Consider the following 18,648-nt stretch of genomic DNA (forward strand, 5'->3'; position numbering starts at 1 on the left):
TGACAGATGATTACCTCCTCCGCCCATCCACCAACTGGCCCATCCTCAGCTCTAGAGGAAAGCATGCAGGGAAGAGAATTTTGCTGTGATGAACTAGGAGTAGCTTTATAGCAATTGACCCAGTTACCTAATCCTAATCAAAAAAGGAAATGTGTAACCCCCTTATGCTTTCATGTTTTCAAATCTTCCAACATTTTACTGACTGATATTAATAACCCTTTATAGCCAGTCAACATTTTACATCCAATTTATCTTGAAGACTCGTCTAAGTTACCTGGTTCTAGGATGAAAAGTCAGTGGACACTTTTCTTGGATGGTTCTGTGGTCAGTGATTATACTTGCTGTTTATTATTTTTAGGAAAATTGTGTTTCAACCTGAAAGAGCTTTGAGGCCTTGCAATAGAGCAGGTCCCAAATTACTTATTTACAAAGATGTAGTAGGCTCCACGATGTTTACTGCTTTGGGTCTTCTGCCAAAACAGGGTAGGAGGACCTTCTGTTTAAGTTGCAGGCACTACTAGCCCCTCCCTTTTTCATAAAATGTAAATACAAGGCCTTCTGTCTTTGCTGTTGCATGTTTATGACTATACACCTGACCAGCACGTAAGAGAACTAACTCCGCTACTTATCGTTTATACCGGGACTAGTACTCACTAGAATAAACGAGATATATGAAAGATTGTAGAAGAAAATGCAGTCTTGATTTCTTTAAGAAATGATTTCCTGTGGGGCGCCTGGGTAGCGCAGTCGTTAAGCGTCTGCCTTTGGCTCAGGGCGTGATCCTGGCGTTCCGGGATCGAGTCCCACATCAGGCTCCTGGGCTGGGAGCCTGCTTCTTCCTCTCTCTCTCCCCTGCTGTGTTCCCTCTCTCGCTGGCTGTCTCTCTGTCACATAAATAAAATCTTTAAAAAAAAAAAAAAAGAAATGATTTCCTGAAATCAGGGGTCCTCAACAGATCCATAAATCCCTAAGATATTCATAGATGGGCTTCCAGAAGCCCGTACACCCTCCGTGTCTTCCTGAGCACGAGCTCTAGTCAGGTTTTCAGGAAGATGAAGAACCTCTACTCTGGAGTATATTCCCTGGTCAAGCTTGAGTTGAGTACCTGGGATGTGCCATTTTTCTCTGTCACCCAGGGAACTTGTGGCTGAATATACACGAAGGATGTTATTTAAATGATGCTGATTTCGTTACAGTTTTCTCTTATGAAAATTCACACAAGATATTTCTCTATGCTTTATAACTAAGACTAGATGTGAATAAATTGTTTTGAATGAAGAGCAGTTCACAATTTTAAATTCTCTGTTGGTTGGTAGAAAGTTTAGGGCCCAACTCTCAACCCACCTCCTGCCCAAGTGCTTAGGACTTCACAATGTGCATTTTATGTTACTTTTTTTTTAAAGATTTTATTTACTTATGAGAGAGAGAGTGTGTGCATGCACATGCCCGTGAGAGAGAGAGAGAGAGAGAGCACAAAGAGGGGGAGGGGCAGAGGGAGCAGGAGAAGCAGGCTCCCCACTGATCAGGGAGCCCCGCTCTGGGGCTCAATCCCAGGACCCTGAGATCATGACCTGAGCCAAAGGCAGAAGCTTAACCAACTGAGCCACCCACGGGTCCCATATTTTATGTTACTTGATGTTGGGGTTTGAGGGACTAATAAATAACACCCATTTCCCCCAGCCTGGGCTCTAAAATAATTGAGAAGTAGACACTGGAGACAGACAGGTGGAGATCCAAATGTCAGCTTTATTACCAACTCAAGCTAAGTGGGAGAATGCAGCCTACATGTCAGGAGAAGTGGGCTGGTCATATTCCACCCTGACTTAGACAGACTTGCCCACCAAGTCACAGGCATGGTTAGAAGCCCTCACCTTCTCTGCAGGAAGGTGTGAAGTCTCAGCAGACAGACACACTCTTTCCAGAGGGGATGGCATCTCAACCCCTTCTCCAAAATTCAGAGATACCCCTCTGGCCCTGGTACCTGCCCACCTCCCTGGAAGAGGGACTGGGGCAAGAAGCAGGAGCAGTACTCTAGGAATATCCTTCCAGATGGGAAGGTGGAAGCCATTACCCCTAATACCAAACTTCTGACCCTCATTCTCCCTTTGCCCAGTGCCCTTAACTATCAAGCTCTTTGCAGCATATATATTTTTGTAAAGTTCTTTACATTCTCTTTGGACCAGGCTGGGCCATATAAGTTAACTAAAAAATTTATTTGAGAATCACAGGAATCCTAATATTTTTTATGGTATGAAATAACAAAAGGCCACACAATTTAGAGTGCTTCAAGAGAAAAGGACTGTAGGAGTCTGGAAATAAGGGAATTATGTTTCTTGCTCCTTTCAATGTTTACCTTAAAACTCTTGTGCCTTGTCTGTCCAAATGTGTATTGTATTTTGCAAGAGACTCAGTTGGAAAAGCAAAACCCTTATTTCAATGAGGCTGTTATTATTCTGAGAATGTCTTCATTAGAATTGCTATTGGAGGCTTCAGAAAGTATCTCAAACAGCTAAAAATGATAAGTCTTTGTCCTGGGAGGTGAATCTGATTTTGGAAGCAGCCATTTGGAGCTATGTTCAGTAAATAATATACCTATTCAAATTTGGTAACAAAAAGTTTTGGTTAAAAATAAGATGCTAAAAGAAAATATCGTGGCAAATTTTCATGATCTTGGGTTTGGCCATGGTTTCTTTAACGTAACACCAAAAGTACAGGTAACAGGAGGAAAAATAAATTGGTTTTCATTAAAATTAACAACTTTTGTTCATCAAAGATAACTATCAACAGAGTGAAAAGACAACCTACAATTTGGGAGAAAATATTTGCAAATCATATACCCGATATATACTCAGACTTTCCAGAACGTATAAAGAACTATAACTCCACAATGACAGTTTAAACAATCTAATGCCAAAATAGGGGAAGGACTTGACTAGACATTTCTTAAAGAAGATATACAAATGGCCAACAAGCGCACGAAAAGATCCTTAGTCATTAGTGGGATGAAAATCAAAACCACAATGAGATACCAATTCACACTTACTGGGATGGTCGTAAATTTTTTTTTAATAAAAATAACAATTATAGAAGAAGGTTTGGGGAAATTGGAGCCTTCGTACATTGCCAGCAGGCACCCAAAGTGTGCCCCAAAGAACTGCAGTCAGGGACACAAACAAGTATTGTATACACATGCTCACCACAGCACTCTTCACAGTAGCGGAAAAGTAGAAACAACCCAAGTGTCCATCAATGGATAGACGGATGAACAAACTGTGGTCTAGCCATACGATGGAATACTGTTCATTCATAAAAAGGAATGAGATACTGATAAATATATAATGTGGCTGAACCTTGAAAAGGTGAAAAACCTATGCTACCTGAAAAAACCAGACACAAAAGGGCGTATTGTATGGTTCCGTTCGCATGAGGTACCTAAAAAAGGCAAATTCACAGGCAGAGTAGATTAGAGGTTACCTGGGGAGGGTGACAGGGAGTTTAATGGGTGCAGAGTTTCTGTTTGGATCAATGAAAAAATTTTGGAAATAGTGGTGATGGTTGCACATTATGAATGGAATTAATGCCACTGAAATGTACACTTTAATAGGGTTAAAATTTTACATATATATATATATATAACATTTTTGTTAGGTGTTACATATAAAATATATAGAACATTGTATTATTAGTCATTAATATAAAACTAAGCTGATTTTAGTTATAATTGACCACAACTTTAAAAGCCTGCAAAATTTATAACAGTTAACAGTGTATTTTAAGAAATCTAGCGGTTCTTCCTTTATTTTTCTTGACAAATGTGCTAATGAAATGATGAAATGCAAATAGATTGTATATCAAATTAAACTCTCAATAATGCATATTAATACCTTAAAAGAAAAAACAAGATGATTAGAAAGTGGTGAGAGCTTTTCCCCATGCTTCCTCCTGAAAGTAAAGCCCTCGATGTGTGTAACAGGAAGTAAGAAAGGAAACCGGGTAGATTTTCCTGTTCAGAAGAATGTGTCATTTGTAGATAATTGAATTGTGGTCAAATTACATAGTTCGCATCCCGTGCAAAGAACATCAGATCGTTTATGTTTGGTCAACTAATGTTGATATTAACACCTAGAATATGGTGAAATCTTTCTAAATATTGCGGGGAACCCATTTTTCCCTTCTATTCTTTGCACGCTGAGTTTCTCGTTCTCTAGGAGCTGCCAGTCTTAGGCACGTAATGCAGGGCTTCGTCCTTATTCCTTTTGAGCGAAAGCATTAGAGACGGCTGCTCATGTGCCACCCCGGTTCTTTTCCAGAGCATAGGAAACTTGGAAATATGACTGTGACCGTGAAGAAGACTGTTCCCTCCCCCGAGGCCGTGCAGATTCTCTACCAGCGAATGAGATACGAGTATGAGTTCTACCACTACGTCAAAGAGCAGTTCCACCTGCTTAAGCGCAAGTTTGGACTGAAGTCCCGCGTCAGCAGACCCCCTCTGAGGCCCCAGTTCTTTATTCCAACCCCACTGGAAACCGAGGAGCCGATCGATGATGAGGAGCAAGATGACGAGAAGTGGCTAGAAGATATTTATAAGAGGTGATGCCAGCACTGTGTTGCCTCCACTGGCTGTATCTCCCTTTTCCAGAAAGTTCTTTTGTGGGGGGGAGAAATATCCTTAAGGGACTAAGTTAATGCTCAGCTGCATTAAAAAGAACAAAACATTCCCACATGTTGGGGTCATTGGGAGATGCCCGGTTTTGCGGGTCTTACTTGTCTAACTACATTGTGTCTTCCTGGCTCCTTGGGTCCTTTCCCAGGTACACTAGATGGGACCATCACAGGGCAGCCCATCATAACATAGCTTTTCTCTCGAGCGTAATGAGAGGAGGGGGAGAAATAGAGCCCACGGCCCAGTAACTTATCATTTGTAAAATGACTTGTAAAAATATTACCTCAGTGGTAGGAAACATCCAGACTTATCTATTTCGGTAGAAATACAAAACCACTTCAGAGACCAGGGAATCCACTCCAGAAGGATCTAAGAGGAGAAGCTAAGACTGATAAGGGCCTCAAAAGGGAGGATGCCTCTGGATGAGTGGTTTCCGCCCCCCCCCCCATGGGTAGAATTCTGCCTCTGGTCGGTTTCAGGGGACACTTTGACCAACAGCAGCATACTTATCTCTGAAAGAGCGGGAGTTGGTGCCACACCCCCAACCCATCCAGAGCCTTGAGTACCTTTCAGGGTCAAGGTGCACGGCAAGCTCCATTGAGACACTCCCTTTCCAGGCACCATTCTGACAGATCTCAAAGTAGCACAGCAGGGAAAAGAATTTGTTTGCTGTGTAAGGAAGAGTGTAGGTGAGACAGAGCAACTCTGGAGGTCACGTGACGTCAGGAACCAGTGTGGTTGTGTTCTTTGCACCCAATATGAAACATCTCTCTCCCCAGCATTGCTTTCACTGGAAACCCAGGAACCAGTTTAGCTCTGGCATTTGACTGCTGTGGGCAGAAATTCTAAGCCTGACCACAGACGATGCATAATCTACCAGGCACACCCCTGGCCCAGTTGGGTCCCACAGTCACTGGCATCTTTCACCTTTGGTCCCTTGAGAGGTACCTGGTTTTGGTTAAAAAAGGGGGGGGGTCCTGAGTTCTACTCAGGCAGCAGTGAAACTACAGTCCCATGTCTTACTGAAACGGCTCTTTCCTGAGAACCCTTATGAAGACATCAAGAGGAGAAGAAGCAAGAGCTTCTGGTAGGAGACCGCCTGACCAGCTCTCTGAGTGGGCGTCTGCCCTCAGAGCGGTCCGCGTAACTGCTGGGCAGTTCCATTGTTCCAGATTTCTCTTCTCCCCATTTCTTACCCATCATCTGCCACCAATTCATGATCCCATGGGTCTTCGGATTCTGAAATGTTTTCATCTTTAACTGCTCCCCCCTCCCCGGCCCTGAGTATACATATATTCCCGGGTGTTAACATACAGCCAACAAGAAGCAGGGGAGGGGTGCAGGAGGTGATGGTAGGCAGAATACTTGCCCCAGATTTTGTCTCCTTCATGTTTTTTTCCCTAGAGCCAGCCCTTTCAGAGCACTAGCAAAGCGTGAGTTGGGAACCCTTAATAGTAAATAAGACTGACTTTACACAAGCTACACATTTTCTACTTTTCAGAAACCAACAAGTCTCTCTAGAGTTTTTTCTTCGTTCACTAAAATTGGACGGTAGCCAAGATAGAAAGCAAGTCCTTGGGAACCTGTCGAGTGAGCACTAAAGCTACTCTATCATGAGATGTATTGAAAAGGCTCCACCCCACAGGAGTCCAGTGAAGGCTGGGACCACAGAGGCACAAAATCCAGCATTTGGCCACTGGTGGGCCTCCTTTCTGCCTCAGAGAACTGGGGCAGAGACGTGCTTAAGAGAAATGTTCTTAGAAGAGGAAATATCCTTTGTCCTGTTGAGAAAGCCCAGGGCCCTACCATTAGGCCTACCTTAAACAGCAACGCAGAGAACAGCTGTCCTATTCAAAATAAAACCAAGGACGACTGCCTGGTACATGGTGAGTCATTTCTATGAAACTGCATATAAAGTATGATGATTAGTTTACACACTGAGCAAGCTCACTCTCTGAAAATAAAATCGAATCGGCTTCGTGTTCTCTGTCCTTGTCAGAACAGCAGGACCACGGTCATCTTTACAAGGCAGCGTCCTTGTGCGAGTTCACACGAGCACTTCGACCTGTGTGTTCAAAAGCAATTCTCGTCAGCCCTGATCCTGGCAATGTCACAGCAAGAGACGCTGACTGATTCCCTTGCAGGGCCTGACCGTTACTTTGCCCCAACAAATAGCCTCTACGTCCTAAAAGTCAAGGCACTCCGTCAGTTGATTGGCACACATGACAACATTTCCTTGGCCCTGAGCCCAACACAGTTTGTACTTCATGAAATATATTGTACATTTTACATAGTTTAATTTAAAAAATACATTTTAAGCTGGTTGATCTTTGACTGCCTTATTTATTATAACCTTTCAGCACATTCCAAGGTTTTAGTTACTCAGGAAGGAGTTAATTAAAATGATTTTTATTTTGGTCTGATGGATGTTTTTTAAAAGGAAAATTATTATTATGAACCTTCAGCCTACTTTCCTTGAGTGCCGTAAAAGTGCTTGTAAATCTTTTTTTTTCTTTAAGAAGAAAGAGAAAAACGGTGTTTGACATGGATGGAAATTCAAAAATATATATGGAACTGAAACATTAGCTTAGCTAAAATAAAGCAATCTGTGTTTGAGATGAAGTGTTCCTTAACTTATTCATTATCCATATAAATAAATGAATATAAATAAATTGAACATTTTTTTCCATTCTGTTGATAGCTGGAAATCAAAGTGCCTGTCATTCTTCACAGCGCCCTCTGCCTTCTTAACTGGCTAAACTTTTTCTATCAAGATGGGATTTTTTTAGAAAAATGTATTTTTTTAAGTCTGTAAACTCGATTCTCATAATTGGATGACACCAAAAAGCTGGCTGAAAAAATTCATCTGGTCGTGTGTATACAACCCCGAGCCGCTGACTTTACCCCCACGTGCCCTGGCTGGTTCGGTGTCGGGGTGCTTCTGCAGAACCCTCAGGCCCATGGTGGCAGGGGTCCTGGCTGCACATGTGCCCTAACATGGGCAAGGAAGGATACGCCACACCACGCCTCTTAGCGTGTAGTCTGATCTCTTTCCCCGACAGGTGGAGCCTCAAAACGTGGGTGACTCTCATCTCCCAAGCAAGCAGCTTTGATCCAGAAACACTCTCCCTGTGAAATTTCTCAGCTGCATCAAAAGGGACTTGTAGGGGTGCCTGGGTGGCTCAGTCGGTTAAGCGTCTGCCTTTAGCTCAGGTCATGATCCCAGGGTCCTGGGATTGAGTCCCATCTCAGGCTCCCTGCTCAGCAGGCAGTCTGCTTCTCCCTCTCCCTCTGCCCCTGCTCGTGTGCGCACGCGCGCTCTCTGTCTCACTCTCTCTCAAAAAATAAAAGGTTTCAAAAACGGGGGGACTTGCAGAAAGTCAGGGAGTCCCCAGGCTTTCTAGCTATCGGACACCACGTGCCAACTACATGTGGCTATTTTGTAAAAGGAAAGAATCAAGATCTTGGTACTAATGAAGGAAAAACCTATTTTGGTAATAATATGCTTTAAGTAAGAGTCTGAGTCTTAAACAAGTGACAAGTGGTTATATTTATCATTTAATTTGTTCTGTAACTTGGTCACATGATGTTCGACTCCGAGTGATCTTCAAAGACAAAAGTACTGAACGAAACCTGGACCAAACACCCCTGGAGTTGCTTTGTTTGGTCCGAAGTACTTCATAAATGTGCTGTCACCTACCAGTTCATCCAGTGAACTATTTGGCTTTAAATGAAGTTTGTGGATAACGGTAGGATTTCTCAGAAGGCAGAGCGATGGTCGGTACGCATTCAGAACAATTGTTCTGTGGGTCAAACTTATGAAATTCTCTTTAAGTAAAAGTAAAGAGGATTTATTGTACTAAAATAACTTGTTTCACATCTGGTGATGAGAATAATTTTTTTTAAAAAGTGTGTTGAATACCCTACAAAAGTAAAGCCTGTTTTAGGCTAAAACCAATATTAAGAGTCTGTTAAGAAAAACACAGAACTTTCACAGCTCAGAAAATTCATCATGGAGGAGCTCAGCGTGTTAGGGCCATAGACTGGCTTAAACAACAGAAATTTATTTTCTCACACTTCTGGAGGCTAGAAGTTTGAGATCAAAATGTCAGCAGCCCTGGTTTCTCCTGAGGCCTCTCTCTTTGACTTGCACCTGGTCATCTTCTCCCTCTGCCTTCACATAGTCTCACCTGTGTGCACCCTGATGTCTGTGCCCAAATTCTTCTTTTAATAAGGACACCACTCATATTGGATTACTGCCCACCCTGATTACTTCATGTTAACTTGATTAGCCCTACAGAGACCCTATCTCCAAATACAGTCATATTCTGAGGTGCTGGGCGTTAGGACATCAACATACGAATTTTGTGGAAACACAATTCCTCTCAGAACACCCAGATGACAGCAGAGAAGTGAGAGCAGAAGAACTAATCTCTGACTAGGAGAGAAGCGAGCCTACAATCACAGACCCCTGCGACTGCAGTGGGGCTCAGCGGTCACCTGGCTCTTGTCCTTTATACGTAAGGAATCGAAGGCCCGGACAAATACAAGACACAAATACATCACATGCTCACTTTTTCCATTGAGGGTTTGATTAACTTTCAAATATCAAACAAATCAAAACTTTAAAATGATGAGGGAGCCAAAGTCCCTCTACACGGCCTCCCTGGGCAGCTCTCCTGGGAGTGGGGCCTGTGGGACCCCCTTCCAGAGAGGGAGGGCCTAATCATGTAAGTCCTTAGAGACAGATGTGGAAATAAACCCGTTTCATGTTAGATGTTTCTCTCTACCCAAAGGATTTGGGCTACGTGTTGCCCCTCTCAGATTATCAAGTTTTATGTCTCTTAAAAATCAAAATGAAGATTCACGTTCTAGTTCCTGTAAAAAGTTTCAGAAGGACCTGCCTCGGAAAATAAAGTGAAATGCGGCTCATAAAGCTAGTGGAAGTCGAGTGCAGACTTGGCCCTGGGAAGCCCGAGCGAGAGAGGACCCAGACCCTGAGCGCTCCCCGGCCTCTCCCCTCACCGACTACTGCTTCACGCACTGCAGAATTCCTTTCTGCGCAGGGCAGGCTTGGCTCACAGCTCCCGGCCCTGCTGATTCCCACAGGTGTTCATGGGTCACAGACTTGTGAACTGACCACGCGTGCACTTTGGATTTCAACTTGTCAACATGGGGATTCCCTTTAAAAAAAAGAGAGAGAGAGAGAATAGGAAGGGAAGAAAAATCACCGTGCAAAGGAAAAATGTGAGCTAAGTTTTTCCTTTGGAATCTTGGCGTGTGAGTTGAGCTATCTTCAATCTGGCTTTCGCCAGACTGTATGCTTTGCGCAGGCATGGAGCAATCTGCCTTACGCTGTGCTGCCAGAACATTCAGACTTGACCTGTAACACGCCTCCCATTCCAGTCATGAGCAGAGACAGCCGGGAGGTCGGCCACGCCAGACACAGCACGCTGGCTGCGTGGTGCAGCTGGAGAAGCCGCGAGAACCAGGCAGCAGAGCTGTTGGCTGACCGGGCAGAGGCTGCACACCAGCGAAGGCCCCGAGTTCACCTCCCAGCTGCTCTATTTCACTGGGCGCTTGAGTAAATCACTTGACCTCCCCCTGCCTGGAGTCAGCCCAGCTGGAAAATAGGGCCACTGAACACCGAGAGTTGCTTCTGGGATGAACTTTGTCCCCCACCCCCCTCCACCCCCATAGGCTAAGAGACTAAGAGCCACAATCCTTTTGGGGCTGATCAGTGTTCGTTTTCTCCACCAAATGCTCTGTCCTCGGCAAGAGGGCCTACAAGTGCACACAAGTCTAGGTCCACCCATGCCCCCCATCCCTCACGTCCGCACATGGTGCCGCCTAACCTATCCATGAGTCCGTGGAAAGCAGCGCTTGGGAAATGTGAATGGAGCCAGTAGGAATAGGCACATTCTGGTGGACGTCAGTATTTTTATCCTGTGCCATTATCCAAGACAAACCACTTTATGGCTTTCCAGTTTTCTCTAACACTCTCTTTGGGAGGAGTTTGTCTAGCTGTGTGGTACAGGAATCCTCTCTAACTCACAGCTTCTAAATACAGGCATCTTCTAACTTCTTTAATTACCCTGCATATCTGTGATCTTGTTCATGACAAAGAGCCTAAAACATCCAGGTCCATTAGTAGACGTTGTGCACAAGAAAAGTTTTCATAAAGGTTGGAAACCTGATAGGATGGGGTACTGTACTTTTTGGAGTCTTATTCTCAACATGGCATCACTGCCCTGACGTTTAGGGAGAATCTGGTAATGATTTCCTAGGCTGTGACGTGGGCAGCACGGTTGATCCTTCTGACTCCATTACAAGACTGTCAATAGAGGACTCTAAATCTTTTGTGTTACTAATTTTTCACTGATCACAACCTTCTTTACAGCCCCCCTATTTCCTGCTTGCATCGAATTTACCATCTCCTTTCCTCCTCTGGCATACTTTCCTGTTTGTTCTCCATCTTTGATTGAAAGTTAATGAAATTCTAATCCAGTGCATATCCCCAAAAGATAATTCACGAACCAGGTGTGTGAGATGAAACCAGGGATGAAAAAAAAAAAAAAAAACCATTTCCAAACAAGTTGGAAAATGCTTTAGCTCGAAGTGTCACACAGTACAATGGTATTTTAAGAGCACACTAAGGGTCTGGAAGAATACCGCAGTTTTTAAAAATTAGCTTATCTTGGGGCACCTGGGTGGCACAGTCGGTTAGGCTTCTGACTTGGTTTCAGCTCAGGTGGTGACCTCGTGGTCGTGAGACTGAGCTCCGTGTGGGGCTCCACGCTCAGCACAGAGTCAGCTTGGGATTCTCTCCCTCTCCACTTCCACTTGTGCTCTCTCTCTTTTTCTGAAATAAAGAAAGATTGTTTTAAAAAGTCAGTTTATCTTTGTCGAACCCCACATTCTTCAAAAACTATTTGTCATGAAACCCTTATTAAGTAAAACCCATTAATAGCTATGGAACTAGTGTTCTGGAGATCACACTTTGAGAAACATTGCTGTAATGTGTCATTTTTCCCCCATTGGAAGAGTTGCTTTCCTTCTGCTATGGTCCAATGTTTGGTCTTCCAAGTGGTGCATGTATCCTGCTTGAGGAAAATATACTTGCAGATAATTAACATTTAGATAAATAGAAGGTGGGGGAAAATAACATTTTTAGTAAAATAATGAACAAGGAGTCACCTTTCAGTGTTGCTTATGCTCCCTAATTACATTCACGAGAAAGTGGAAACTCTTTTTGAGGTAATTTTTAAACACTTTTTAATATCGTTCGATGTCTTGAATCAATTTACGACTTCCATGAAGACTGGTGCTCCCATCAGACTGCGTAAAGTACGTCTGCCCCACTTCGTCTGCGGTCGGTTCTGCAGTAAGGAGCAAAGGGTGGCAAAATGGAGATCTCGAGTTGCTCCAGAAAGGCTGGCGGCCGGAGGTACAAATGCTCAGCTCCCGAGCTTGAACTCAGCCCTTGCACACTGGGTACCTGTGTTGTTCAGCACACTAGGGGGAGCCGGAGCCATAACAATTTACTCAGGAACTCCAAGGTCTTTCCAAACCTAATTTCTCTCCCACACCTGCTTATTTTCCCTTCAGTGCTTTAGAGGAGTATGGCCCAGAAGGCAGTCACGGGTAGTGTATTTAAAACCCAACGTGCACACGCAGCGTGTTATCTTTCCCAAGCTGTGCGACCTGCTCCCGTGTTGTTGCCATTATTTTTAAATTAGTATGTTTAAAATCAGTCTTTATCAGATCATCTTTCCTGAGTGTGTTGTATAATTACAACATGACTGAAGTCCTGAGCCGATCATCAGGAGTTGCGTCATGTGGTGACTTGATGGTCATAATAACCCTCGAGCAGCACCGCCACCGCAGCCATAGACGTAAGTACAAGGTGGGGTCAGTGAAACAAACAAGGATGGAGGAGGAAGTTAAGAATCCCGTATCGCTCTGTCAGCAAGGCAGTCCAAACTAGAAAAAGATCCAGATAACTCTCAACTCAAATATTTTTAATGTACAAAAATTGATTGGCTTGCATAGGAGCTTAAATAGGGAGAAGGTGAGACATCAGTGAAGACCTGAGGAGGGAGGAGGTTTCGTGTGGAATGTGTCCCCCCTCCAGGGACAGTGGGATTTGTGTAAGAAACAGCAGGGCAGGTCTAAAGCACAAGGAAGATACGACCTTGCGGCAGATCTCCAAGAGAGGTACTACCCTGTTTGTGTAATAGGAAATAAAGTCCCCGTGAAGCTAGGTAATGAACTGTGGTAGTCCGCTCGGTGACAAGGCCAGGATGCATACCCGAAAAGGCAATGTAAAACCGAGCCTGACGGCCCAGGATTTGTAGAGGAAACTCTTACTTTATTCTAAGGACAATGAAGAGCTCTTAGTCCTTCAGAAGAGAAAAGAAACATGAGGAAATCATTTTTTTTCTCAATCAATTAGCAGATGAGCGGATTACTCTCCCTTCGCCCACCCAGAGCTCTCCTGCATTCACTACCCTTCTTCGCAGGCTCTATCTCCTGAGACACCGAGCCCTTGAATTGTATCACCTGGGCTCCCTGCCTGCTGCCTCTTAGTCGGCTTTGGCCAATGGGTGGCACGCAGAAGATGGGGAACATCTGAGAGGGTGTTTGCTGGGTCTGATTCTCTGCCTCTGACTATATAATGGGTGAAGGAGTGCAAGACAAAACTCTGTTAGTCATCCCCATGTGCTCCCTGGGGGAGATGGACGGGGGTAGGCTAAGAGACTGGAGAAGAAGGGCCGAAGACAGAACTTAAAGATGGGTCCATGGCTGATTTCCACCAACTGGAAAATAGTGGTCCACACAAAGGTACTGTGTGAATATTTGTTGAGTTGAATGGACCGAAAGAAGCTAAGGGAAAATCTGGCATTAGCTCAGGTATGCCCAGCTTGGCTAGAGATTCAGGTGATATAAATGAGCAGTGGGGAGAGAGCGAGAGCGGCTCAAGTGGGCAGAGGATTTCAGTTTGACATGTGTGGGTGTGCTGAGTCCAATGAGCTTGCTCTTCCCTTCCTGGATTTCATTGTCCTCGGAGGCAGGGGCCCTAACGGGCATTACAACGATCCCCTCCGATCAAGTGTTAAAAATGCTTTCAAATATGTTGTATCAACTCTGTGGATAGACAACCATAATAGATTTGGAAACTGAGGCTCAAGGAGGCTCAGTTAGGTGGCATAGTAGCTGTACTGATTCTAGAACCTTCTGATTCCATTTCTATTGCTCTTTTGCCTAAATTATGCCCCCGTGGCCAATGTAGAGGAAATAATTTTCATGTTCCTTCATTCATTAGATGTGCTTATCACATAATAACTGCAGGGTTCCCTTGTGAGTCGATGGCAGTGTGGCACTTGAACTCCTAGCCTGAGAGTTTGATTACCCAAATAGAAAACAGCTGCTCCTCATTTGGGGGCATTTCTGAAGCTCTAATTCCAGACACCAGCCTCTCATGGGGAGATCCGACCAGAATATGACCTATATTTTACCTGCTTTGATCTTTACTGTGTTCTTCCTATCATTTTTAGCACAAATTTTAGTTTCAAGGAATTAAGGGAAAAAATGGCAGTGAAGTCGGATTACGAATATAAACTTGGTTGAGAGGAAATATAAAAGTGTCCCCTTTTCCCATTCCTTGTAAATAACTGTCCAAGTCTTGGGGGCAGGCCATAAGAGTGAGGAAGGAGAGGGGAAGGGCAGGAGGAAAAGATGCTGGGAATCAGGCTCCCCAGGCTCCTCCTCCCCCCACTAACCTCCCTTCCCAAAAAGACTGCCCTTCATTTCATCCCTGGACTTCCAGGCACCTAATCCACTCGAGGGGCAGGTGCGATAGGAGACATTCGTGTTTTCGTTGTAACTTGCACCGGGGCTGTTGTTAGCAAATCCAGGCCTCTAGCTATTTTCCTGACTCAGGCCAGGACACTAACTTGAAACCCAGAAACACTGCGAGGGCAGAGGCAAGTCACTGCTGGTTTCCTCTTCTACACAGAGAATCAGACCCAGCAAACACCCTAGGATCTCAGGGACTACAGATACTTGCCTTTCCATTTTGCCTTCTTTTCTCTCTCTTTTTTTAAAATAGCGTAAAGAAAAACATACTATGAAAAACTAAAGTGATTTCACACTATTACCCCAAATATGCCTCTCTGATCCAGTGAATTGATAGGATTTATGTAACATCGTGCAAGTGAACATTAATCAGAGGTATCTGATTTGGGGAGAGGGAAGGACTTTAAAGGTAAGCACAATGGGAGAAATTACAAAGAAAAAGAGTGAGAATTGCTGACGCTCAAAAAAAAAAAAGTATTAATATTTAAAAACAGGGAGGGGCGCCTGGGTGGCTCGGTGGGTTAAGCATCCAACTGTTGTTCCCAGCTCAGGTCTTGATCTCAGTAAGTTCAAGCCTCACACTGGGCTCCTTGCTGGGCGTGGAGCCTACTTAAAAAAATAAATAAAATAAAATAAAATAAAATAAAATAAAATAAAATAGGGACATGTTTGTGGCAAAAATGGCAGAAAATGATTGGAAATTATTATATAAAGAACTTACATGAATCAATAAAAGGAGTAAACGTGTGCAAAGAACGTATTACTTCTCAGAACTTAGCTCTGTGAAAGGCTAAGAAATAAGAGAAAATGTTTATCTTCATTAATAATCAGAGAAATCTAAAGTGAAGCAATGTGGCATTACTGTTGGTACTCGAGTGACAGAAATAGTTAAGTATGCCAAATCATGGGATGTAGAGAGGGCATGATGAAATACTCCGCTGATGGGAATAAAATTGGTACATTTCTAAAAAGTAGTTTAGTAATTCATATCAAAACCCACAATAAAATGAACACTTGAGATTCTAACTAGTTTGAAAGCCCTGCCTGCCGGAAGTGCTGATTTCATAGCCATCGCATCAAATCCCAAATCTAGAATCATCTAAAGACATCAGACATGTAAGAGCAGATGACTCAAAGTCTCAATCTAAAATATTGTGCTAATGATATCTCTCGGCCTCCAAGAAATGTGAACATATCTTTTACTTGAATTAGAGTATGTAGGTTATAGTGTGTTGATTTTTTAAAAAAATCTAGGTCTCATTATCTTAGAGTCGGTTTGGATGTGAACTCAAAATTCTTTCCCTCTGGCTTTACCACTCTAACCAGCCTCCAAAGGTGCCATTGGCTCCATCATGGCCTGCTTCCCACACATTTCTAAACTTGGTAGAAACACACATTTGCCAATAGAAAATATAACTTTCCATAGGATACAGATCGAACTGGATTTGAAGGTGGAGGTTTTAGCTCGGATGAGTTATATTTTAATTAAGCAGGTCATTTGGAATTTCACTGTGTCCAATATTCCTAGAATAATTAAGCCATGCCCCAGTATTTCTAACTACTTTCATTACAGTTAAGCATTTGTTGAAATGGAATTGACTATGTCTAGAGCACAAACTCATCTGTAAAGTTGATTATTCTTGTGAAGTATCTCTACGAATTTGCTGAGATTTTCTCTTTAGCAGAGCTCAGGTATCTTCAGGATGCCAAATTAACGAATGGATTGTTTTCTAGCTCGTTGAATTAGAAAATATGTTTATCTTTCATTCACTTGTAAATTTGTTATCCCCAGCAGCACATTCATAAATGAGAGAAGTGACCTGTGATTTTTATGGTTTAGAACCAGGACTGAACAGTCCCGTTATTGTTTGTTATACATGGAGCCAAGAAGACAAGTTCCACCTCCTGAATGAACAGACGAGCTAAGGATCTGCACCAGTAATTTCCGTTTGTCTCTGCTTTTTGAACTCCCTCTGTCCTGCACAGGCGCCGACACCCAGAGCCAGCCACCGTCTGTGTCAAGAAATATTGTGGATTTCATTTATTTCACAACTCGGGTCAAATTTTATTCTTGAGTCCTTACAAATATACTTTTGTTAATTGTGTGGACTTGCTGGTTTCAGGTGCCAGAAATCCAGCTCTAACTAGTTCAGACAAAAAGGAAATTTGTTGGAAGAATAAAAGGTATAAATCAAAGGGAGAACTGAAAAACCAAAATGCAAGAAGAACGAGGGTGAGCTGGACTCACAGGCAACTAGAACCAGGAACTATGAGGTGTCTCTCTGTCTCTGTCTCTGTCTCTCTCTCCTTGCAGACCAGCAGGAAGTGGGTCCCCCTCCCTGCTTCAAAGCTTCTGGACCTCACTCACAGCTTCTGTCATCACAGAGGAACTGGCTGGCTCCTCGCTAGTTACAGTTCAGAAAAATCTTGAAAAGACCCTGATTGATTCAGCTGAGTCAGTCCCCCACCCCCACACCAACTGGAAGACCCCTGGGAAGATTCCCGTGGTGCCGATCACATGACCCCAGAGACTGGTAAATGTTGTGAATGAACAGCCACCCAGAAGAGTGACCACCGCAGTGCCTGTCTTTTTTAGATTTGTTTTTGAGCGCTCTGCCCAGTATTGCCATAATTGGTCACAATAAACAGCTACTTTTGTGAAAATAAGCTGGTAAAAACATCATTTTTAAATTGGGAAAATATAACAAATTCAAAGAAAAAAATTAAAACAAATCACAAATTCACCACCCAAATATAAGTACTATTTACATCTTAGTGCTGTCTTTCCAGTCTTTTCTACATACATATACCTTCCTATATGTAGTGTTATCACTGAGATCACGTTAAATGTACAATTCTACATTCTGCTGTTCATTTGAATGTAAAAAGAATAATCTTGATCATATTTTACACTTCCAAATCCCTTTAGATCAGGGAATCCATGGCATCAGAAGATCTGTGCGCTTCTTGAATTTATATGCAAAATGTTATAGGTGTAACTATACTCTGTGTATGTCTCTTGGGAAGGGATACATGCTTTCACTAGATTCTCAAAGTGATCTGTGATCAAGAAAAAGGCTAAGGGCATTCCCGTTCCCAAAGCGCTTCCCCATAAATTGCAATAAACTCATAACTGCTGCATATATAATACTTTACTTTCAACCAGTCTCAAGTGACATATAGTTCATGATATGTGTCAAACTATAACTTGTGAATGCATGAATTTGAGTCCAAATGTTCAAGCCAGATCCTGGTGGGTGAGCCTTGCTGGTGTCCAGCATCTCGGCTCAGCCAAGCTCCCTTACCCTAACTTGAGGACTACCGCTCTTGTGAATATTACCACAGCTTGACTGAATGCACAGTAGGGGCTAACAGCTGAGGGAGGCTGACTGGCACAGGGAGGGGAGCAGGGAAGCCGGGGTTCTATGGAGACAAGATGATGAGACGGAATGTAGGCTCTGAGGAACGTGCATTTTTGATATGGATAGTGACTTCCAGAGGCAGGCATAACACTGACTGGCCATTTTAGCCTAAAGCCACTTCACCACCTGAATCACTAGGGCTCCTCGGCGCTGAGCTTGGAGCAGTGACTTCAGGGCAAGAGCATGCGATAGTTCACACCAAAAGTGGATTTTTCAGGAAAATTACCAAGTTCACCTCTCTCAATTAAGGTAAGTAGCCAACTATTATTCAAGGCTCCCCTCCCTGGTGTATACAACTTCGGTGGATTGAACCCTTCAGATCCCTCCTTGAGTCTGCGCTGGCTGAACTTAGATGATCATGGCAGACTCTGCTCTTCACGTGCTGCCTAGAGCTCTCCTCTACCTCACAGAAGTCCCATTTTCTGTCCCTACACACACTTGTATCTTACTCTTTGTTTTCCAACTCGATTGTGGTGTTTCACTGGGATACCGTTCACTCTGAACAAGAACTACATACGCCATTTGAACTTGCCTTGGGTCTGGCATCGCATGTTCCAGCCCAGGGGAACCTGGGTTGGGGGCAAACATACCCAGGCCGCCACTGTAATGGCGCCTTCTCAGGAGAGCCAGCTTCCTCTCTGCTTGCTTTGTGTGATGGCGTCTGCCATCAAATGCCTCCATTCAGTCAAATCCATTCCCTGATTC

The 18,648-nt window shown here is 43.6% G+C and overlaps 1 protein-coding gene across 4 annotated transcripts in view; it reads left to right on the forward strand.

Annotated features, from left to right (window-relative positions):
• UST (uronyl 2-sulfotransferase) overlaps window positions 1–17,179 on the forward strand; it is a 303,870-nt gene extending 286,691 nt beyond the window's left edge. Inside the window, exon 8 of one of the 4 annotated variants that reach the window (XM_040627939.1) lies at window positions 16,836–17,179. In XM_040627939.1, the coding sequence (XP_040483873.1) occupies window positions 16,836–16,930 (95 nt within the window). In that variant the 3' untranslated portion in view covers window positions 16,931–17,179. The other 3 variants (XM_040627940.1, XM_040627941.1, XM_040627938.1) reach the window with 3 other exon arrangements.
• Window positions 17,180–18,648: the final 1,469 nt, after the last annotated feature.

Source organism: Ursus maritimus, unplaced genomic scaffold (assembly GCF_017311325.1).
Source record: "Ursus maritimus isolate PB19 unplaced genomic scaffold, ASM1731132v1 scaffold_13, whole genome shotgun sequence".
Taxonomy (NCBI): domain Eukaryota; kingdom Metazoa; phylum Chordata; class Mammalia; order Carnivora; family Ursidae; genus Ursus; species Ursus maritimus.